The sequence below is a fragment of the Ictidomys tridecemlineatus genome, unplaced genomic scaffold (assembly GCF_052094955.1).
Source record: "Ictidomys tridecemlineatus isolate mIctTri1 unplaced genomic scaffold, mIctTri1.hap1 Scaffold_155, whole genome shotgun sequence".
Lineage (NCBI taxonomy): Eukaryota > Metazoa > Chordata > Mammalia > Rodentia > Sciuridae > Ictidomys > Ictidomys tridecemlineatus.
In genome coordinates, this window is record NW_027521361.1 from 57,856 (window position 1) to 81,908 (window position 24,053).

At 34.3% G+C, this 24,053-nt stretch overlaps 1 protein-coding gene across 1 annotated transcript; it reads right to left on the minus strand.

Moving 5' to 3' along the window:
* Nucleotides 1-1,853: 1,853 nt before the first annotated feature.
* Nucleotides 1,854-23,290, minus strand: LOC144372746 (axin interactor, dorsalization-associated protein-like). Its single transcript, XM_078036011.1, has 6 exons — nt 23,284-23,290; nt 20,209-20,272; nt 19,844-19,950; nt 4,547-4,669; nt 2,798-2,920; nt 1,854-1,990 (listed from the first exon to the last, which is right to left on the minus strand). Exons 1-6 carry the CDS (start codon nt 23,288-23,290, stop codon nt 1,869-1,871), a joined length of 546 nt encoding a protein of 181 aa, XP_077892137.1. The 3' UTR covers nt 1,854-1,868.
* Between the last annotated feature and the right edge of the window lie 763 nt (nt 23,291-24,053).

Here is a 24,053-nt window from a genome sequence, read left to right on the forward strand (position 1 = left end):
GAATATTAAAATACGTGGGTTCTACATGTAACCCACAAAAAAGCTCCTCACAAATCTTTATGTTCTGTGTATCAAATATGCACCTTGTGTACTATGAAAGTTTTATTTATGTCTCATCAAGTTAAAAGTAATGTAAATAGTGAAATTATAATAGGCTAATGACCTGCATATTTTTATATGAATGTCAATATATCTAAATAGGAAATAAATGGCAGTCATATCTACCTATATTAAAAAAAATAAAATATCTTTCCAGATTTTTCATACTTGCCAAAGTCTGGCTTGGCACAAATCAGGAGCCACTTGTCAAAAAGAAACTAACTTTATTTTTACAACTACAAACGCCAAACAAAACAGCTCCTCAGGGAAAAAACCCTCAGAGCCCAACTGCCACCACCGGCTTCCACAAGCCTCTCACCCCCACACCAGCCTCTCAGCCTCCCACAATCCTCCTGCTCTTGAGGCCGATTGGCTGGGTTGCGTGGGAAGAGCCAAAGAAGTCACCCAATGAGCAGCTCCCTGGAGGAGCCAATCAGCTAGATGTTGCTGGGGCCGCTGTGAGCCAATCATCAGCTGGCAGTCTGAAGGGCAGGGAAACAGCCCAATGAACATCACCGCAGAGGAGCCAATCAGCTAGATGTTGCTGGGGCCACTGTGAGCCAATCATCAGCTGGCAGTCTGAAGCTTGCTGGCAGCTGGAAGTTTGCTGGGGCCCCTTTGGCTGTGGCTCTCAACACATACTCATCACTTTATAAAGACAAGGTATGCAGGTTTTAAGGTTTCACAATCAGTTGTCAGAAAAACAGCAGTTGTTCCTAAAGTATCTCATTAGCATCTGACTCAATTTCTTAGATGACATGATTTAGAAGACGTAAACCCACCCCAAAATTTGTAATTATTCTGAGAGAGATGGTTTTAATGTTAACCCTAGAATCATTAATGTTAACCCTAGAAACAATAGCAATGTGATGTAGAACAACTAATCAACATGACTAAAAATGTGCTCACTTTCAGAAAAACAATCTGGTCATCTGGAAAAAAAAATCACAGCTACAATCTGGGGAACACTCCCATATAGGATATTGATCTGATCAAGGCACACTATTTCTAAGTAGAACTATCAGATGAGGGTGAATTTAGGCCAGCTCTAAGGAACAGCCTATAAGACAGACCATAACTAATCCAATTTCCTTTCAAAGCAATCTGGTACTATCCTACCCACTTCAATTCAAAAGTTTGAAGTTAATTCAAATCAAAAGACCATATTGGAGCAAAAGTGAGCAAATGTGTAAATCCTAGCACATTCTTATTGCTGTATTAAGTTTGAAGATGAGCATACCTACCACAGCAGTATTGTTCCAGGAAGCAGGGTAGGAACAGTGGTAAATTAGGAAATAGACTATTAATTGCACAATTAATAGGAAAGTAAAAACAAGTTTCAAAATCTACAATAAACCTGTATCCAAAGGAGTCATAACAATGAGGTGCTGGACTTTAGTTCTGTGGTACAGCTTTGCAATGGACTCACTGGCCTATAGGTACGGCTCACTTCCTGCCTCCTGAAGGATGAATATGCTACACAGAGCTTTGATGGTTTCTACTGAGTGGTAAAATTCACAGAAATTAGACATTACTCATGTCAGAATCATTCCTTGTGCAAAGTTTGATGTAGATGAAGATAAAGTGGTTTCTTGGTCAATAACTGCAATTTCTTTTAAAGTCAGTGGGTTTCTTGTATCTGTAACCACAATAGATTTAAAATACTTTGATGATTGATCTACTCCAATGTTACATTCTCGATAAGAGGGACTAAGAAGAAACATGAACTAGTAACCATTAGAACAGTATGAATCCTATATGTATATCACTTACAGTTCTATTACAGTTGGCCCAGGTTTAATCTCATCCATCTCCATGAAAGCAAAACATTTGGTGCTGGTAAACCTTTTTGTAAGCTTGTAGTGTTTGAATTCAAAGAAGATAGCTGCACCTAAGGAATTAAAACAAACAACATAAGCCAGAGACCACACATTTCTTATGTGTCACCAGAAGCCTATGATTTTACAAAGTAACGTGTCAAACAGTCTGATGACACAACTGTTGATAACTCACTGTGGCTGTCACTCCAAGCTCTGGTACTAGCATGTCTGAGTGACATTTCTCCATATCATTTAATTCTACAAAGTACAACAAAATTGTATAGCAAGAATGTAAGTTATGTACACAGGTAGAATCATAAACTACCAAAGAATATAAAATATTAAATACCACAAAAAAACAGAAGTTACTTAAGTATCAGCAGTACCTATAAAAATTGTTTCAATAAGCACCTATATTAGATAGAATAGAAATTTAAGAGTTCCTTTAAAAAAAATTCTACCTTATATCATTTCTCTCCCTCCTGAAACAACCACGCCCAGATTGTCCTTTCCATATTCTTACAAACTAACTGCCAGTTATACTATCTTTTTACCCAATGCATCTTATTGAAAGAAAAAAAATAATTTAACTGTTAGAAAGTAATCATTAGGTTCCTAAAAGGACTTAAGGTAATTATTAGAGAACCTGCTTCCTTAACTCTGTATTATGAGAAAAACTTCCCTATCAAATAATATTTTACCACATTATTACACAACTAGATAATGCAACTGCTAATTCTCATATTTTAAAAAAATTGATTTGACTTTAAGTCAATATTCATAACTATGTGACATAAGATCTTGTGTTAAGTACACTATGAACACAAACCCAGATAAGTACTGTGTCCTTAAGAAGTCAGTAACTGATAATTACAAACCTTTGGTTAATTTTTCAATATGCTTCTGGAGCTCAATGTCCACATTAAAATGAACATATGTATCTTCTTTTCTTGAAGCCACAGGAGTATCTTGCACAGGAGTTAAATCTATGCCATTCAGATCTGGAGAAAAGTTTCTGCTTATGAGCATTCACATATACAGACGGAAAATATAGAAACTGCAAAGGTTACAGTTCCTAAAGAGGCATGGAAAGAGCTGAGAGGAGATTCTCAGGTTAAGAGATTCCTATTTGGTGTGAGCAAGTATGTGACAGTTGTTGAAGTTCATGGGGTATGTGGAGAGAAATGAATATAGACTGGATAGGAGACCTCATGAAGGGGACAAGGAAGCCTTTACATGGCCAAGTGGACAAAACTTGATCTTCATAGTGAAGTGGTAAAAAGAACAAACATGTTTTTCTTAGGGAATAGCCCACTATATTTTTCTATGCAAAAAAAAATCTGGAGTATTTAATTTGCCACAATGGAGCTCTGCCACCAATTTCTAACTTTGATCAAGTATGACTTATTTAGAAAAGCCTTTAAACCTAACCTTATCATAATTTCCCTGTTAAGAACCAAAAATGGATGAGAACAGCCAACAAAAACCCTTTTGTTAATGAATAATTTTTCATATATATTATCTAAATTCTGGTTATACTGTTTACAACATACCCTGAATTTACAACAACCAGATGGTACGTTATATATAGTTTTAATTTTCTGGTTTTTAAAATCTCAGTTTAGTCAAATGCAACATGGACTCATTTAATAACTCCTCAGTGTTTATGTGTTATTCATTTATGTGTCTCAAAAAGCTCAAAAACAATTTAGTACATTTAATAATTAAAAAATATTTACATAAAAATATTTCAGTTTAACATATGCAAAGGTAATTTAACATTTACAACATCATTAAATATTTTTGTGTTTTAAGTATACTTTCTGAATGAGTATGCAGTTTTACAAATGGCCTATCAAACAATGTAAATATTTTCCAGTATACTATATATTTGATAACTGGTAACATCGGAATTTAAAAGTGTACCAGTATTAGTGCTGTGGATTCTGTTCTTTAAATAAATGTTTTTCTTTGTGGTCAATTGATAAAAGTTCCTCCATTTAATTTCAGCACCAATCTGTTCCTTTGGTGCAAAACTATAGATTAAAATAAGCCGTTTGTACTAACTATAGTTATTTCTGTAAAATGGTATAATTTATTCCTTAATCACATCATCATCCCACGGGATTGCTTTCAGGGCATGGATGTTATGGACGCACCCTACTTCCCTGTCCCCTGATTTTCATCTGCCTCTGTAGGACTCACCTAAGTAGATACCTCAGTAGCACAGGAAGAAGAAGGGGTTGAAGCAGGAGAGATGGGAAAACAGGACATTGGGCTTTGTGGAGAGAAATGAATATAGACTGGGTAGGAGAAGGTGAGGGGTGCTATTGTTAATCTACATCCTGAAGGCTGTAGCTGCTTTTAAGGACAATGTGTATGTTTAGTCTGCACGTTAGATGGAATCTGAAGAGCAAAAATCTATACAAACTCAAAAGCAAAAGTGAGTGTATAAGTAGGAAATATTTTTTGTAAGTCTTTCGAACTATGTTCTGTTATGATCTCTTCTAGGATTTTGCCTCATTATAGAATGCATTAAAGTAAGTTGTCACATATACAAGATCATCCCCTGTCAAAAACTTTGTCCCATATGAGAAAAAACATAATGCAATTTGCCAGTTATTTACCCTTTACACTAACTGTAATATAGGGATCGATGCACTGTCCAGCGTCTTTCAGACCAATTTTCTCAATCCTGATAGTGAGTAATGTCATTCCCGGTTCTGATGGCAACCTTGGTAATAAAGTACCTGGCAACAGAGAAACCTCAATAAAAGTTAGCTCCACCAATAATGCAGAGTAAATACTTTCACAAACAGAAGATATAGCCTACCTCTTAGGAACTAGCTAGGCATTATGTATTTTTATTTCCAAAATTCATGAACATCTGATGTTATACATTTTTAGAAAAATATTTAAATTTACACATAATATATCTGCATTTCCCAACCATACAATCACCTTTAAGCAGAAATAATAATTTCTATAATAATAGTATATAGTATGTATAATAAAAGTATGTTAAAAACATCACTTGAGGAAGCCCAATGATACCTAATAGTATAATATGCTCACATAATATTTATATTCAATATGTACTTCTATATTATATTCAGCATCTTAATATGAAGTGGTAGAACAAAGACAAGAAAAGCTTTTAAAATACTTGTTATACTGTTCTAAAGTCTGAGACATTTAATATCACAGTTGATCAATACATTCTTCTCTTTAGTTACTCCTAATAAAGAAAATAATTTACAATTTGATATTTATGTTTTAATTTAACTATATAGTCTAACTTCTATTCTTCATTCTATTTTGTATGATTTATTCCCTCAGAAATTAGTACTATACAGACTGACATATAAAATGGCCATTTGTATAACTGAACATTTTTTCCAAAACCAACTAAAATTTTTAAAACTAAAACCCACCCAGAACAACATGACAACATTCACCCACCAAGAACATATGAAGGAAGAAATCAACTGTTCAGTATGTTCCCTTTTTTGAAACTACCAATAGAGAACAGATGCAAATAAGCTGATTTTAATCAAGTATGTATACAGAACCTCAAAATACACTTAACAAAAGATTTTGGTTGATGTTTTTCAAGTTTCTATTCAACAATGTGTTATGCTACTTTTAATGATGAGTTATTTGAAATACATGAAGTAATCAACACACTACATTTGAAAATACACATTTGATTGATGGCAAATGTGGCTTGAGGAAATTTTGGGAGATGATGGGAATGTTCTGAACTTGTATAGTGATGGCAGATGCAAAACTCTATAGAGGTGTCAAAAATCGATGAATTTTATACTTACAGAAGGGAAATGTTATGAAATGCAAATTGTACCTCAACAGTGCTGTTAAAAATGTATTACTTTCTAATTTAAACAAATATGAAGACAATACAGACAAATGCAATAATAGGAAGGCCTGGAGGCTGCATTCCACTGTTGCATTAACAAACCTAAATGGGCTCAGGCTGATATCATTAAATATATACATAATACCTTTTATGCATCTTCTTTGATTGACAAATGAGGGTACTTTTAGAAGAGGGGCTTGTACCTGGACATCTGGGATGAACTTCAGAAAGTTAAGAAACACTTCTGAAATTTTATGAAAAATGTGAATATGTATACATTTATATTTATATATATACATACATATTCATATGTATGTATATCATATATGAATTTTTCTGCAGAAAAGTTCATTCTATTATGTAGTACATGGCTGTATAAATATGCTACAGTTTATGTACACATTCTTGTGTTGATAGACATTTGAATTACTTCAAGTGTTTGGATATAGTTAACAGGCTATTATAAATACTCTTCTAACATCTTCTAGTGCCCATAAGCACCCATTTCTGAAACAGGGGAATCACTAAGTCACCTGGCATGTTACCTCCATACCTACTATGTAATGACAATCCATTTCCCAAGGTGGTTGTGCCAACTTTTATTCCTAGCCCAAGTGCAGTAGTGTTCCCATTGCTCCACATCCTCACTAGGTACTGTTTTCTCAGATTCTTCATGTTAGCCAATTTTGGTATAAAGAGATCAATCATTTTAATTTGCATTCCTCTGAAGATTAATAAGGTTGAGCACCTTTTAGAATAAATCAATTGTATGATTTCCTCTTTTCTGAAGTGTGTTCAATTATTTTGCTCGATTTTCTATTGAGATGTCTATCTTATTGAGCTGTAGGAGGTCTCTATTATTTTGCTGGACAAATGTTTTACAAATAGCTTCTTAGTAGTTTTCCTTTATAAAGACTTTTTGTTGAAGTAGAGCATATACATTTTAAAATGCACAAATTGTTAGTACAGTTTGCTGAACTTCCACAAAGTGAATACACCTGTATAACTAGTATCAGATCTAGGAAAGATATGATCAGCCTCCTGGGAGTGTCCTTCCCCCCACCCTATCCAATTCACTCTTCCAAAAGATAGCAACCATTGCTAACTTCTAACACCAAGTGTTAGTTTTGAATGTTAAGAATGACTTTTCTCTGCCATGGTGTCTTCTGATTATGATAAATACTTACTGCTAGTAATATTCAAATTTCTTAATATCTTCCTTTACAATCAGTGCTTTTTATGTCATATTTAAGAAAACTTACCCCACTCCAAAATCATAAAGGTATTATCTTGAAAGCATAGTTTTGCCATTCACACTTAATTCTATATGTCACATAGAATTATTGACTACGGTGTATAGTAGGAGCTTTAATTTTATTCAATTTCACATAAATACTCAATTGTCTCAGCACTACTCATTAAAAAGACTGACATTTTCCACCACTGATCTGCAGTCCCACCTCAATCATAAATCATGTGGCAATCACTTTCTGAGTTTTCTATTCTGTCTTACCGGACTGTTTATCCTCTTACCACTAATACAGTATCTTAATTCTACAGCTGTATAAAAGGTCCAGGAACTGCAATAAAAATTCAGATGAGTTTCAGAAAGAGTCTATCTTTATAAACTGCTTCTTCTAATTTATGAACTAGTATATATCTTTACATTTTAAAAATCATAACAATTATTTAATAGAATTTTATTTGACCTAAAAGCCTTCAGAAATAAAGACCTACAGATCCAGGGAAAACTCCTGTTTTTTTGTTTATGTTCCATGAAGAATGTATGGCCATGTAGAAATGACTGGAAAAGGGGGTAATGGTAAAAGGCTGCCAGGGTCCCAGCAAGCCCTGTCTGGTCAGATTCTTCTTGGCCTCTCTGTATAGCTTTCTTTCCTTCTGGACCTAAGGCAGGTCCTGTCTGGAATGAGGGTTTGTAAGGGAGGGGTAAGGGAGGGTAGGGGGACAGTAAGGGAATAGCAGGGAGGGAATGAAAGAGAAAGAAAAAGAGAGAGCGCTTTCTAGGTTTTATGACTGGCTTTGGGAGAGAAGGGTGAATGGACAGGAGGGCAGGAGGAGAGCAGAGGCTTTGCTGCTGAGGTTGCTTTTGGGATTCCAATCTCCTTTAGTTAGAAGTTCTCAGCAGGCCAAAACCTCACCCTTTGGGCTATCATATTCTGATCTGACCCTGCCCACCTTCCCCCTCTCTCTCTCCCTCCTCCTCCCTTTCTCCTTTTAAGAAGGGAATGTGTAGATCTTTCCATCTTCTAAGATCTTCTTTGATTTCTCTCTTTAGGGTTCTGTAGTTTTCATTGTATAGATCTTTGACTTCTTTCATTGATTCTCAAGTATCATTTTTTTGAGGTTATTGTGAATGGAGTAGTTTCCTCATTTCCTTCTCAGAGGCTTTGTCACTGATATACAGAAATGCCTTTGATTTATGGGTATTGATTTATATCCTGCTCCTTTGCTGAATTTATTTACTATTTCTGGAAAGATCGACCTTGCTCTTGGATAGGCAGAATTAATATTATCAAAATGACCATACTACCAAAAGTGCTATATAGATTTAATGCAATTCCAATCAAAATCTCAATGGCATTCCTCATAGAAATAGAAAAAGCAATCATGAAATTCATCTGGAAAAATAAGAGACCAAGAATAGCTAAAGAAATCCTTAGCAGGAAGAGTGAAGCAGGGAGTATTGCTATATGAGACCTTAAACTATACTACACAGAAATAGTAACAAAAACAGCATGGTTTCAGCACTAAAACAGACTGGTAGGCCAATGGTACAGAATAGAGGACACAGAGACTAACCCACAAAATTACAATCATCTTATTTTAGACAAAGGTGCCAAAAACATGCACTGGAGAAAAGATAGCATTTTCAACAAATGGTGCTGGGAAAACTGGAAATCCATATGCAACAAAATGAAATTAAACTCATAACTCTCACCATACACAAAACTTAACTCAAAATGGATCAAGGACCTAGGAATTAAGCCAGAGACTCTTCGTCTAATAGAAGAAAAAAGTAGGCCCTAAACTTCATCATGTGGGTTAGACCACAACTTCCTTAATAAGACCCCTATGGCACAAGAATTAAAACCAGGAATCAATAAATGGGATGGATTCAAACTAAAAGAGTTTTTTTGTCAGCAAAAGAAAACAATCCGTGAGGTGAACAGAGAGCCTACATCCTGGGAGAAAATTTTTACCCCTCACACATCAGATAGAGCACTAATCTCTAGGGTATATAAAGAACTCAAAAGCTAAGCACTGAAAAAACAAGTAACCCAATCAAAAAATGGGCCAAGGACTTGAACAAACACTTCTCAGAAGAGGATATACAATCAATCAACAAATATATGAAAAAATTTTCAACATCTCTAGCAATCAGAGAAATGCAAATCAAAACTAAGATACAACTCCAGTCAGAATGGCAGCTATTATGAAGACAAACAACAATAAGTTTTGGAGAGGATGTGGGGAAAAAGGCACACTCATACATTGCTGGTGGGACTGCAAATTGGTGCAGCCAATCTGGAAAGCAGTATGGAGATTCTTTGAAAATCTGGGAATGGAACCACCATTTGACCAAGCTATTCCTCTCCTTGGACTATACCCAAAGGACTTAAAAACAACATACTACAGGGACATAGCCACATCAATGTTTATAGCAGCACAATTCACAATAGCTAAACTGTGGAGCCAACCTACATGCCCTTAAGTGGATGAATGGATTTTAAAAAATGTGGCATATATACACTATGAACGTTTTTAAAAGAGAATAAAATCATGGCATTTGCAGGTAAATGGATGGCATTGGAGAAGATAATGCTAAGTGAAGTTAGTCAATCCCCCCAAAACAAATGCCAAATGTTTTCTCTGATATAAGAAGGCTGACTCATAATAGGGTAGGGAGGAGGAGCATGGGATGAATAGATGGATTCTAGATAGGGAAGAGGGGAGTGAGGGAAAGGAAGGAGGCAGGGGATTAGCCTCCTAATAAATGTGATGGACATCATTATCCAAAGAACATGTCTGAAGACACAAATTGGGTGTCAACCTACTTTATATAGAGAGATACGAAAAATTGTGGTATATATGTGTAATAAGAATTGTAATGCAAAAAAAAACAAGTACATGAATAACGTGAATTGGCGTGAACATACTTCATACAAAGATAAAAAAATTGTGCTCTATATGTGTAATAAGAATTGTCCATTGTCGTGTATTAAAAAAAATAAAATCAATAAAAGAAAAAGAAGGGAATGGGGAGTGGGTAGGGAAAAACTGTGGAATGAACCCAAACTAACTTTCCAATGCACATATGTGAATACACTATAATGAAACTCATCATTTTGAATATCTATAAGATACTAATTTTAAAAAATGTAAATAAATAGATCAGTAAAGTGGATGAAAGGGAACAGTGGGAGGGAGGATGAGGAGGGTGAAGGGACTGAACTGGAGCAAATTATATTCCATGCATTTATAATTAGTCCAAATAAATCTAATGTCAAGAATAACTATTATGAACAAATGAAAAAAAGAATAATGACTTCACTGTTTTTATAAAATGCATTCTCATAAACAATTCAATTGAGAGAAATGAAAAAAGTAAAAGAGAATGTATAATTCAACATCTCACAAACCATAACAATTATTAAGTCACTCTTCCATCTTTTTCTCTAATTTCAAGATGGCTCCAGTTTCATTTTCTTTTGATATTCTTTTATTTTTTCAACAAAGGTTTATTTTCTACATAAAATTCTTATATTTCTTTTGTTGAATTTATAATAAGGTCCTTGATATTATTTAATACTACTATAAATATTATAATAGTTCATTTTCTAAGCAACTATTACTTGTTTGAGATAGAATTGATTTGTCTGTACAGATTTTATATCCAGGAACTGCATTATCTTATTAATGAGTTATGAATAGGTTTTTGCATATATTCTCTATATATTCATAAATATGCAAATAAAGAACATCCCCCCTTTTATATTTCATTTTCTTGTCCTAGTGCAGTAGCTAGGGCTTCCAAAACAATGCTGATGAAAAGAAGTAATAGATAATCTTGTTTTGTTCAAATTCATCATTAAATGATTTGGGCTGTAAATGTCATGTAGCCATGTTTTATCAAGTTAAGGATGTTTTTCTGTTCTTTGCAAAGAATTGTTTAAAATCAAGGCTGTATTTCAAATTTAACTGAAAACTTTTTCTGCATTGTTGACAACTTTATGAAATCTTTCCCCTTAATCTGCTAATGTGAACTACCTTGATAAATTCTGCTAACAATAATTTGAAAAATCACTCATTAGTTCAGGGAGATTTTCTGAATTATTTTCCACAGCATCCTATGTTTATTCAGTCAATCTTCATTTGGCAGTTACATTATTTCTATTTTTTTATCATTATAAAAAACACCTAAACAGAGAATCTTGTGTATATGCATATGTTTTCCCCTCTTTTTCCTGTATTTTGGGGGTGCATCTTCAGAATAAATTCTCAGGAATGGGATTGCTAAGGAAAAAATATGTACTTATATGTTGTTAGAGAATGCTCAATTCCCCTCCAAAGGAACTGTACCATTTTTCTATTCCCACCAGTGATTAATAAGTATCTATTTCCCCTAAGACTCTCCAACAGTAGCTTTAATTTATGTTTTTATTAAAAATAAAGTTGAGTATCTTTTTATATGTTTAACGGGTATTTTTAAAATGTGTGTGTGTGTGTGTGTGTGTGTGCACGCTCACGCGCTTGCTCATATTGTCTGTTCCTCTCATGTATTCTGCTTTGGTTATTACAATTAAAATTTTTCTTTATACATTAAGAATGTTGGGTTGGGATGTAGCTCAGTGGCAAAGTGTCTGCCTTGCATTTGCAAAATCCTGGAATCGAACCCCAGTTCTAAAAAAGACAAAAAAGAACCCACCCCACCCCACCCCCCAAAACCCCCAAGAATGTTACCTCTTTTATGTATTACCTCTTTACTACCTGTTTTGACATTCAAAAGATGATTGCTTTACAACTTTCAAAAAGTCTTTTTGATGTTAAGATTATTTTTTGCCAAGTTGATATTAAACTTGTTGTTACTTTGGGGTGAGTCAATTTTATAAGCTGTCATTATCTAGATCTTTTAGTTGAAATGGTAGGGCTGATGCTACATTCCTTACCAACAATCTTTTTGCCTGAGACTACACAGTAAGGTTTAATGTAATCATTATGCTTCAGATAATTTAATATGGAGGCAGTGATTTCAAGTCTGAATTTCTTGTTTAATTCAAGGTAGAATGTCAAACATTGTGTTCCATAATGAAGGAAGCTGACTGTAATTAAGATCATAGATTACATAGAAAGGTGCCTATTTAAGGTGTTTCAGAATGCTCTATGATGTGCTCTCTCTACATGGTCAACTCCTACATACTCAGTGAGTCGTAAATCTGGCCAGATTTATTGAACTCCCTCAGCCCTTCTTTTTTGCCAACCTACGACATTGGTGCACATCTCTAATCATAATCATGTGCTTTTGGCTCTGTCTTGCTGACTACACAATAAGCATCCTGAAAGGTGTGGGAACTGTTCCTTTTGTGGTATGCACAAGGAATAAACAGATCTTTGTTGAAGAAATATTTTATTGAATGAATGAATGAATTTCCAGTTCTAGAGGTTATCATGCTCTAGTAAACAAATGGCTAGAGAATCTATATCAATGAGTGAAGAAATAATAAACATAAAAGAAGATCAAATACTAGAATAATACCATACCATCTATAGCTCCCAGGTAGATGGAAAAGGGTGCATGTTTTTGCATCAAAGATAGAACCATGATAGTTGTAAATTGAGCCAATGCATTAAAAGGAAGATTTCTAAGTGAAGAATTAACATATCCAATTACATAGTGTAATATGAGAACAAGTCAACTACATTCATAAAATTCGAAGACTAACAAGGATAAGAAAGAAATCACTACACACAATCCAGTGTAAACTGTGCTATTCCAGCTAGATCATCTGCTCTCATATCTAGAGCAAAGATCAGAAGAAATGTTCTTCCACATGGAACTGCTATGTAAATAAGAAATAGCTAACACTTGTGAGTATTTGTGTTGTGCCACATACTATCCTACTCCTCTCATCTAATCCTCACAACAATAGTTTAGTTCTATTTTTCAGAGGTGAAAAGTGAGGCATAGAAAAACAAATTATCCATAATCACACAGCAGTTTGGCTACAGATTCCATGCTTTTAACCATCATGTCTCATTTTAACATTTTTATTTTAATTGTCCCTAAAGCCTTAAAAGGAACTGCAGGAGAACCTCCCTATCTCAAGCTTCTGCAAAGTTCCTTTTGCCATGTAAACATAACAGTCACAGGTTCCCAGGAATAGAATATAGACATTTTTGTGAGGCCACTATTTGTGCCTCATACTTTTAAATATGGAAAACTCTAAATGGCTACAGCTGTCCAAACCAAGTTTTCAATAACATCTCAGGGATGTTATTGAGCTGTCACTAAGAACTCCCAAATAAGGGATTGATTAAAAAATAGTAACATTTGAACTTTGTACACTGAGCAGTGCACATTCACAGGAATGGACAGAGACTGAGTAGCCCAGATAGCAATATGATAGGTCTTTAACACTCATATAGCAGTGAGCAGCAGGACTGTGTTCATTTGGTTAATTCCATTTTCAGTTTTTACTGCAAGACAAAGGAAGCCATTGGTAGCTGGTGAGCCCCAAGTTGTACTGAACACAGAAAGCACGTCTTTTTCTGACTTATCTGCCCCCAACCACCTCTTATGCACCAACCAGAGCAAGCATGCTCTCACTGGTGTCAAAAAGAGTTGGAAGGAATTACTGAATTCAGTGTGATTTTCTGTGAGAGGAAGATTCTAAGCCTAAACCTAAAGACAACTCTGATAAAATAATGACAACGAATTGGAAGGTTTGGAACCATTTTACCACACTACTGTAATAGGGGATACCAAAAAGTCCATCTTGTTGATGGAAACTGTTTATTAACAGGTGGTACTTGGGTAAAAACTTAAGTTGCTCTATTTCATTGTGCTTCATCTGTGGAAAACAATTTATGAAGGTAGCTATGGATCCCCCAAATGGCTGTTTATTAAACATAGACAAGTTTGCTTAAGAATGTTTTAAAAACTGTGTAAAAGCATCTGACCTAGCCAAGAATGTTACAGCAACTGCCACTGTGGAGAGGAAAGGGAATTGTGCAAGTAAGGCCTCTGCCTCTGCTGGGCACCCAACAGCACTGACACAGACCGAGCAATGAAACACCACTGTACCTGCAACAGGTACAGAAAAACAATGGGAGAACATCTGAAGCCCCTCACCCCCCCCCCGCCCATAACTTCTTTGTTCCAAGAGGGTGCTGAGAAAAATGAAGGTCTAAGTATCAAGTAGGATGGCCTCACATTCAATAGTCTCTGTGTAGCCATAGAGATCATGGAGAATCAGACAATAAAAGGACCACCAACCCGAGGATGAGTCTGGAGTGACATGGATATGAAGGTCAGTGGGATCCTTAAGGCCCTGTCCTCACATGCAGAAGAGGAAGTCATTCTTTTCTTTCAACTTTTTATTTTTGCTTTTTAAAAATTTCTATTGTTTATATCTCATATCATACCATAAGGACAATTTCTAGTCCAAAATTGGAAATGGCATGACAGTCTTTGTTCCAAAATAGTACATTATTGTCTAGGTAAGAACATTAAAAGAGGAAAATTGCCAAAGATTATATTTTTTTTAAAACACTGATTTGAATTTGCTTTTTACATGATATTGTACAAATGTTTGTCACAGGCATTTACTTCAATAAGAGGTGAGTCAGTCTTCATTTTGCCTTGGTGTTTGGTGAATTAAATGTCATGAATAAGGAGTACAAAATTTGTTGTCCATACTTTTAGGACAGAGATGGACCTGATATCTAAAATGTAAACTAAGCATTATCATATGTGTGTGATTATATATTTATGTCTTCTTTGTTTTAGATTTATCATACTTGCAATTAAATTCAGATGTTTGATACTACCAATTCAAAGTCTGTCACACACATTTTTTAAGTGCACATTTCTTTGTAATTTTAAAATCCAATAAAAAGGATATATAAAAAATAATATTTTCTATTATTTTGGGATAATTTTAACATAATTTAAAATAATGGTATTGTCAAATCATTATTTGGTCATAACATTTTGTAAATGGCACAAAACATGAAATGGGTCTTAAAAATCTAGCAAGAGAAAAATTTTGCAATTTGTACTGCACATCTGCAATTTGTACACACATACAAATTGTGTGAAAATATGAAAACACATGCACAATTTCTTTTGGTTGGTAACTGATTAGTAGTTGAGGAACTGCTCCAACCTTTCAAGATAAAGAGTAAAATCATAAGAAGTTTATTCACTTTGAAATTATATTAAAAGTTTGATAAAAATCTTAGGGGTCATTAGCATTCAAACAATAATATTTCTAGGTCTGTCAAAAATTATACTTTATTAAAGTTGTTTGTATATAGGTTATATGAGTATATTCTTGTTTTTATTTTCTTTATTGACTGGTACTAGAAATATGTATTTTTCTGTGTTCAGAAATATGTGATTTGGATAATGGCTGAATTCTTAAGTGTCACCATCATATCTGGAAAAAAATAATAAATACTCTCACAAAACCTAAGATGAATCAGTGGGTATATGCTTCATACACAGATGCCATTTAGCATGCAAGGAAGAGTTACTACAGGTGTTGGGTTAAAAATTTGAGTGGCCAGAGGACTTTCAAGAAAAAGCAGGCCTGGGGCTGGGGATGTGGCTCAAGCGGTAGCGCGCTCGCCTGGCATGCCTGCAGCCCGGGTTTGATCCTCAGCACCACATACAAACAAAGATGTTGTGTCCGCCAATAACTGAAAAATAAATATTAAACTTCTCTCTCTCTCCTCTCTCACTCTCTCTTTAAAAAAAAAGAAAGAAAAAGCAGGCCAGATGTTGCTTAGAGCCTTGATGAAGAGCCTACTCAATAGACATTTCCTCTGAACCAATTTCTGCAAAGCTCTGGAGAAAACCTTTTGACTTCAAGTGACAAGATTCATGGATTAAAAAACAAAACAAACAAAACAAAACAAACTGAGCCAGACATAGTGCTGCATGCCTGTAATCCCAACAACTTGGCAAGTTAAGGCAAGAGAGGCCAGCGTGGGCAACTTAGCAAAACCCTGTTTCAAAATAAAAAAAAAAAAATCAAAGAGCTGGGGAAGTAGCTAGGTGGTAGAGCATCCCTGACTTCAATCCCCAGTACTACAAACAAACATGTAGAAACAAATTATAAAAAAGAAATCTTTCAAAACTGCTTGAGAGTAATAGAATATTAACAAGCCTTAAAACTATTGAAAAACAGCTAGGAGAACTACCAGATAACATTGAATGGTATTTTCCTTTCCTTTCAATATAAGTACATGACTGGATGAGGGACTCTGGCTCTGACTGTTTGGCTCAGTCTGAGAATTTGAGACTTTGAGAGAAAGGATGTGCTTGGAGAGCCAGAGTCTATCTGCACACTTTGGTGGTATTTACTGTTTAACCCTAAATATATTCTGAAATTCTGTGAAATAAGGATGCCCTAATATTCATGGAACAGCAATGAATATTTTGTTGCAGTTTTCAACTTCCTATATGCATGGGTAAGAAAAAAACTGCACTTTAGCTGAAAATGAAATACATATTTGCTTAACTCTCAAGTTCAACTCAGAATTGAATATTTATGCAGGAAAGAAACAAGTACAGGTTTGATATTAAAGAAGTAAGATTCACTCTTCATTTTGAGTTTCAAAAAAACATTTTTTGTACATATCTAAGATTATATAAAAGATGAATAACCAATACAAATCTAGAATAATGTTGAGATTGCTAGGCTTATGTTTAGGTCACTCAGAAACGTTTTTTTAAATTTTGTCTAAAATTGTGACATGGCTATTTGTGCATGTGGTACTAGGAAATGAATGTAGGGCTTCACACAGGTGAGGCAAGCACTCTACCACTTAGCTACATCCCTAGTTCTTTCTATTTTGAGACAAAGTCTCTCTAAGTTGCCCCCACTGGCCTCAAACTTGCAATCCTCCTGCCTCAATTTCTCAAGTAGCTAGGATTATAAGCATATAATCCTGGCGAGCTATTTTTTTTTAAATTTGTATTACTTTGGTTTATCATTTAGAAGCTTTAATATTCAACATGATAAATAAATTTTCAGGTAATAAATAATAGGTTATAAATTTTTATCCTCTATTTAAATGAAATCTACTGAGATTACCTTAAGAAAATTAAACTACTATTTGGACTTAAGCCAGTTAGTGTTTAAAGCAGTACAAAAAAGTTACTGTCTTATGAGAATTGAAGGCTTTGAAAATGATAATAATGTCAAAGAAAGGTTCAACAATTTTTTATTCTTTTCAAGAAAGGTTGGATAAAAATCCATTTTTGATTTTAAATGGGAATTAACTACTCTTGATCATACCATATTCATATATTATACTTTATCTCATTAGCTTAAGAGTAGTAGTGTTTACCATGTGTGTTTGTCAAAACTTATAAAGCTGTACATTAAAAAAGATGCCTTTTGTATATGTAAGGGACACCTTAATAAATCTTTTTTTAAAAAGATCACAATAAGCTAGATGCTATAGCACAAGCCTGGAATTCAGGTGACTTGGGAGGCTGAGGCAGGAGGATCCCAAGTTTAAGACTAATCTCAGCAACTAAGTGAGGCCCTAAGCAACTAAGTGAAATCCTGTCTCAAAATAAAAAATAAAAAGGGCTGAGGATGTGGCTCACTGGTAAAGTACCCCTGTGTTAAATCCTCAGTACCAAAAAAAAAAAAAAGTACAACAAACTTACAATTATATAAATTACATAAAATAAAGGTAATAAAAATGTTATAATTCTTAGAAGCACCCTGCCATGATAATGTAGACACAACAGCCTTATCACAAATAAAATCTTGGATGTCCACAGTATAACAATTTTTTTCCCATTCTACAATTAAGTTAAAGGTAAAATTGTCCTTCAATGACATTTTCAATTTTATAATGACACAGGCCCTGGAAAATATGATCAAAAATCAAATATAGCCAATTGAACTATATGTACTCTTTCTTACTTTGAGGAAAATAATTCATGGAATAGAAAGGTTTAGTGAGCTTTCTGTATCTCTGAAATAAAATACCAAAATGCTATATCAGAATAAAAAAATCTAATTACTTTGGGCTTAATCTTTCATAGCAAATAGACTTAATTTACAGAGTTTCTTTTCAACTCAGCAACCTGAACCCCATAAAGACCTGTCCATTTCATGACTTACATCATCTGCTTTAAGGATCTTGTTTGCTACAGAAGTATAACTAGTGAACAAATAACCAAACCCAGAAATTTATAGAACTGGAATCTATTTCAATTACAGCATGTGGTTTGAAAAGGAAATAAAAAATGCAGAAAAATTTTAGCAAATTTATTTACCTCATCATCTCAGCAATCTTGAATTTCCTACAAATATAACAAGTAAAATATAGCTCTTTATTCATAAAGACAAGCAGATTGGAAATAATTACCTTGTACCAAAGAAACACTAACAATAACATTTTATAGTGATTGTAATTTTTCTAAAAATCCTATGGTGTAGGACTGTTAGCATCATTTATAGGTGATAATGAAAATACAGTAGCCACCACTACCCCAGCAAATGAAAAGTATAATGCCAAATGATTTGTATGTGGTGCCTAATTTTCATTGTAACCCTATGAATTAGACATTGTCAACATCTCCTTTTATAAAGAATTAAGTACAGTCACTTAACTACTGATTGGCAGATGTTAGACTCAAAAGCGCAGGTATCTTATTGGTCTAAGCCTATACTGTTTATATTTCAAACGTCTTCTACCAAAGAGTATTTAAATTACTGGAATATGACTTTAATTATGAAGTTTTCTGGATGATATGTATATTATATTTAATTATACCATAAAGCATAGAGTCTTTTAAAAAAATGCATCACAATAGTACAGTGCTATTTCTACACTTCCAAAAATGAACTAATTCATCAGAAGTAAAAACTGTGCACTTTATAAGAACAGAAGAAAGTATAGAAGTAGAAGAGGCAAATAATTTAATCAGGGTGCTTGACTAGGGTATTTTACAACCTTGTCAAGATCTTCCAAAAATAAAAAGGACTTGCTATGTATTCTTTATTTCCCTGTTAAGGGCAACTGTTTAGTATCTATTCCTCCAGGTCCAGGTTTCACAATCATATATGATTATTTAAAGAACAGCTAGATATATAAAGAAAAGAATTAACATAGCAAACAGTTACTCTAGAAAGCCTACTTACAATGTTGGTCTATGGCTAGCATCTGGGAACCTGGATTTCAGCAGGATTCCCATCATGCCCTGTTAAGAAGATCACTGTGCCTAAACCGTCCATGCAAACAATATGGTTTGTGCTGAACACTTGCTTTCTTCCTGGAGTCTGTAGTTTTGGTTCACGCTAACCCCAATAAGTGTCTTGTGCACTGAATCTCTACAGTGCTTCCCCAATAGACAATATTTTTTCATTTCACAGGTGTGAAAGAATGTTGAGAGAATCAAATACATATTTGACTCTGCTGGGAGAGGACTCTTAGAAGTTTGGTTTCCTCTGGAATTTGCCTGTGTGCCTTTACCCTTTGCTGATTTTGTTCTTGTGTTTTCTTGTTGTAATGACTCAGAATACAACTGTGAGTACAGCTATATGCTGAATCCTGTGGGTATTCCTAGCCAATCACTAAACATGGGATGTTTTGAGGATCCCTGACACAAATAGTAAGATACTTTCACAATAAACCGATAGCTACTGCTAACAGAATGGCCATGATAATTTGCTTAAGATTGGCAAACCTGGAGATGTTTTACCCGCCACTAACAAGTACAAAAGTAAGTTCCAAACACCTGACCTTGAATTATATAATGTACATTTTTTGTACCCACCAGGCACTCTAGCAGGAAAAGAATTAGGAGACCCTGCTCCAGCACCACCTTCTTCTTCATCTTCTTCAAATTCCAAATGCTCTTCCTCACCAGGGGCTAAAATTCTCCTATATAAAAAAGGACAGAAAAATTAGTGAGCTACTCCACTTAATACACCAGCTAACCCTCATAGCCACTAACTTCCCAGATAAGATGCTGATTATTAGGTTGATGTTGATATAAATGTCAATGTCAATCATCTCATTGCTACCAGTCATATCACCAATACCAAATTTGATAGGGAAAAAAATACAGAAATATTTGAAAAACAGGCATAAAATAGATAATAAAATCAGAAGACAAAATATGGATGCTTATTTATTTACCTTAATGGGCTAGGCTGAACATCAAATGGAAATTCTTTATTATATGTGAGAATATTTTTTAGGACTAGAATAAAGACATAGACAAACATTAGTCTTATATCTTAGTCTTACATGTTATGTAAGTCTTATATATTAGTTAGTCTTATATGTTATATCTTAAATTGATACTTTTAATCATATTTTATAGTGTATTAAGCACACATTAATATATGTATTTTAAATTCCGAGCTTCACTATCATTTTAAGACTCTGCAATTGACTACTGAGTGTCTTAGCAAAATAAAAATGTCCATAGTGGACTGCAGGTACCAGTATTTTCAGAGTACTGTAAGATCTCCAAGGAAAGTCTCAGAGCCCTCATAGAAAATGAACCATAAATTAGTTCTCCAATGTACAAGGTCCTAGGTGATATGGGGTACCAGTGAAAGAGAATACCTCTTCTCCTGAAGTATTTTAATTAAAAGATTGATACTGAAGATGACTAATTAAAGAGAAATAGATAATCACATCTTATTCTTTATCCTAAATAGATTTCCCTCAATACTTATGACACTGGTAAGGTTTGTAGCAGCAAGGTTATAATTCCAATATTCCTTTTATGATGAAATTTATTGTATATGTGTGCACACATATATACATGCATATATATATATATATATGTTTGTGTATATATATATATATATATATATATATATATATTTACACATGTGTACACACACACACACACACACAGCAGACTTTCTCCTCAGGGAAGTCATCAAACAACATAATGCTATCACCTCTTGTGTCCTGGTTGATTACTTTCTGGCATGTAAGCCTACAGACAGATGTTCTACAATTCTATCTGTATCTGGAAAAGTATTTTATGAAATTTATTGTTTCATTTCCCAATTTATGGGTTCCTAGTGACTACCTGCAATTATTTCAAGGTGAATATTTAGCATTATTAATTGGGCAACCCATGGTTTTTACTCTAATTACTCAGACTTTAATTTTGGAGTCTTGCAGATTTCAGTTAAAAGGAGTATGGCATATTGGGTTCCTAAATAAGGAAATTCAAAAAGAACAGGTTGTAATTACATAACTTATTCCAATAGGAGTCAATCATACAGTGAGAAAGAAGTTGGAAACTTGTACCCAGATTCTCATTACTCACTCTTATTCTCTCTCCCTTTAGCTCTTCTTCATCCTTTATCTCTTTCTTCTTCTCAACAAATGCATACGGAGTACTCACAATGTTCCAATCACTGTTTTAGGTGCTAAAGATACACAGTAATCAAGAACTCATATTTGGACCTTAGACCTTACTAAGGAAAAGTAGACAATAAATATGCCAACAAATAAACAAGATAATGTAAGATGTGATTAGTGGTATGAAGGATACAAGCAGGATGCTGTGTAAAAGCAGAGAGAACCTGGTAGAGTAGCTAAGGTAGACAGGGTGCCTTTCAAAACTAAACTGTAAGAAGACATTTGAGCCAAGACCTGAGATGAGAGGAATCATCCATAAGTGGCTCTAGCATAAGGCTTCCCAGGTATTAAAGAACAGGCTGGAGCAACAACAAAGGTTCCAAGTAGGAAACAGTTTGCCTTATTCAAGGCACAGAAAGGACTGTGGGAACTTAAGTCTGACAAGCAAAGGGGAAGCAGCAGGAGATCAAAGTAGAAGGTTTAAACCAAAACCTAGCCCTACAATTACAACAATAACTTGAACATTTACATAAATACTCTAATCTCCCCAGTTCTTAAATGAGAATGCTACTTCCTTTACAGGCTATTGAGAGAATTACAGCCTAAATAAATGTATACAAAATGGCAAGGGAAAATATAAAATGGACATTCACTCTCTCCATGACCTTTTTGATCTAGTTGACTAGAATCCTAATATTTCTTATCTCACTAAGAAGTACTGTTTATTTTTAATACAGGAACATCTTTTCTATACTTCTGCATGATCATTGTTACTAAACTATTAAATCAACTCAATATTAATAAGTAATATTAATAAATATTGATCACTTACACAACAATGGAATAGATACCAAGAATGGGGAGCAGGTAACAAAAAGATCATGTCTCACTCATACCAGAAACAAACACACAGAAATGATCATATTGTAATAAGAGTTTAATGAAATGAGCAAAAAAATCAACCATTAAAAATGTATATAACAATAATTTTTAAAAGCTGATCCTGTTATGGTGGCATGTGTCTGTAATCCCAGGTACCAAAAGCCTGAGTCAGGAGGACTAGAAGTTCATCTTCCTAAGCAATGTATGGAGACCCTGTCTCAAAATAAAAATAAAACAATAAAAGGGCTGGGGTTGTAGTTCAGTGGTAGAGTGCTTGCCTTGCACATGTGGCAATGGGTTCAATCCTTAGCACTACATGAAATGAATAAATAAAATAAAGGTATTGTGTCCATCTACAACTAAAAATGTTTTAAAAAATAAAAATACAAAGGACTGGAAATATAGCTCAGTGGTAGAGCACCCCTGGGTTCAATGCCCAGTACGTCAAAAACAAACAAAAAAGTTGAAAAATATCTTGGTTATTAAGAATATCTTGGCTGAGTGTGGTAGTGCACACCTGTAATCCCAGAGGCTTAGGAGGATTAAGAATTCAAAGCCAGCCTCAGCAAAAGTGAGGCATAAGCAACTCAGTGAGACTCTGTCTCTAAATAAAATACAAAATAGGGCTGGGGATGTGGCTCAGTGGTTATCTTGCATTTGTATTGTAACAGAATAATTAAATAGTATTTTCATTTCTTTAGTATCAAAGCTCTGAAGAGGATGTATTTGCTTTAGAATAATAGCTTTGTTATATTATTTTTACAAGTTAAAGTACTATGAAACATTTAATTTATGTGAATAGCTTTAGAAAAAATTTAAATAGCTTTAAAACAAATTCTGTTTTACTTTCTATAACTGTATTATAGGTTTACATTTTCAACAACTATGGAATAACAGATTCTATTGTTCTTTTAAAATAGCTTAAACTTTACATAGAGTTTTCTTTCTACCAATACTAGCAATGATGTCTTAGGAGGAATTGAAGAGGAGCTTGAATTTTACAAGACATTATCGTAAGTATGAAGCATGTCATGGGTTGGAGATTCATTGGCTGATTTGGTAGGACTTACACACTTTGGATCACTACATGGCAGACATCTGATGCTACTCCACCATGGAAAATTCAGCACTCCCAGCTTTTCTCTTGGAGCACAGACCTACCAACCTCCTGAAGCTAACCCTCAAAAGATGACACACAGGCAAATATCAAAATGCATTTTGCTTTTGGTGACTGACGTGTTTCATTTTTGTGGTAGGAAAATGGGCAGCTGCCTCAATTTTGAAAGGTTATTTTTTAAATTATAGGAAAAGATTCCTTCAAAACATTCAAATCTATTTAACTCAACACAATCTTACCAAGTTCATACTACACTTAAAGCATTCAATAGGCTCTGGGGTGGGGGAAGAGTCCATTCATAATCTCTTTGAGGACTAAAACAAATACAAGTGAAAATAACACATGTGAGAATCTGACAATGGATAGTTAAAATGATTCTATACAGGAGAGGAGGCAGAGTTTAATTATGCCTCTATAGAGAAAGCAGAGAAAGCTTTCAGGGAGAGGTGGGATTTCTGTGAAGCCTTGAAGGGTGGCTTAACAGAAGGGAATTTTGCAGGGTGGTGGTGGGGAGATATGCTTGAGTAAGCAGCAGTACATTACTGCAATTAACATAAGAAAAAAATGTCTCAGACTTTCACAATCATAGTTTTAGTATTTTCAGCAGAATTTAAAAGATTTCAAAATGTTCAAGTAAAGAATACATCAGCCTAAT

Bases quoted from the DNA above. Each gene is read 5' to 3' on its own strand.
- LOC144372746 (XM_078036011.1), bottom strand. The intron at 4,670-19,843 runs GTGGGTACAAAA...CTCTGTTGCCAG, and splicing joins TTTTCCTGCTAGAGTGCCTG to GTACTTTATTACCAAGGTTG. The intron at 2,921-4,546 runs GTAAATAACTGG...ACTTTTCTCCAG, and splicing joins TATTACAGTTAGTGTAAAGG to ATCTGAATGGCATAGATTTA.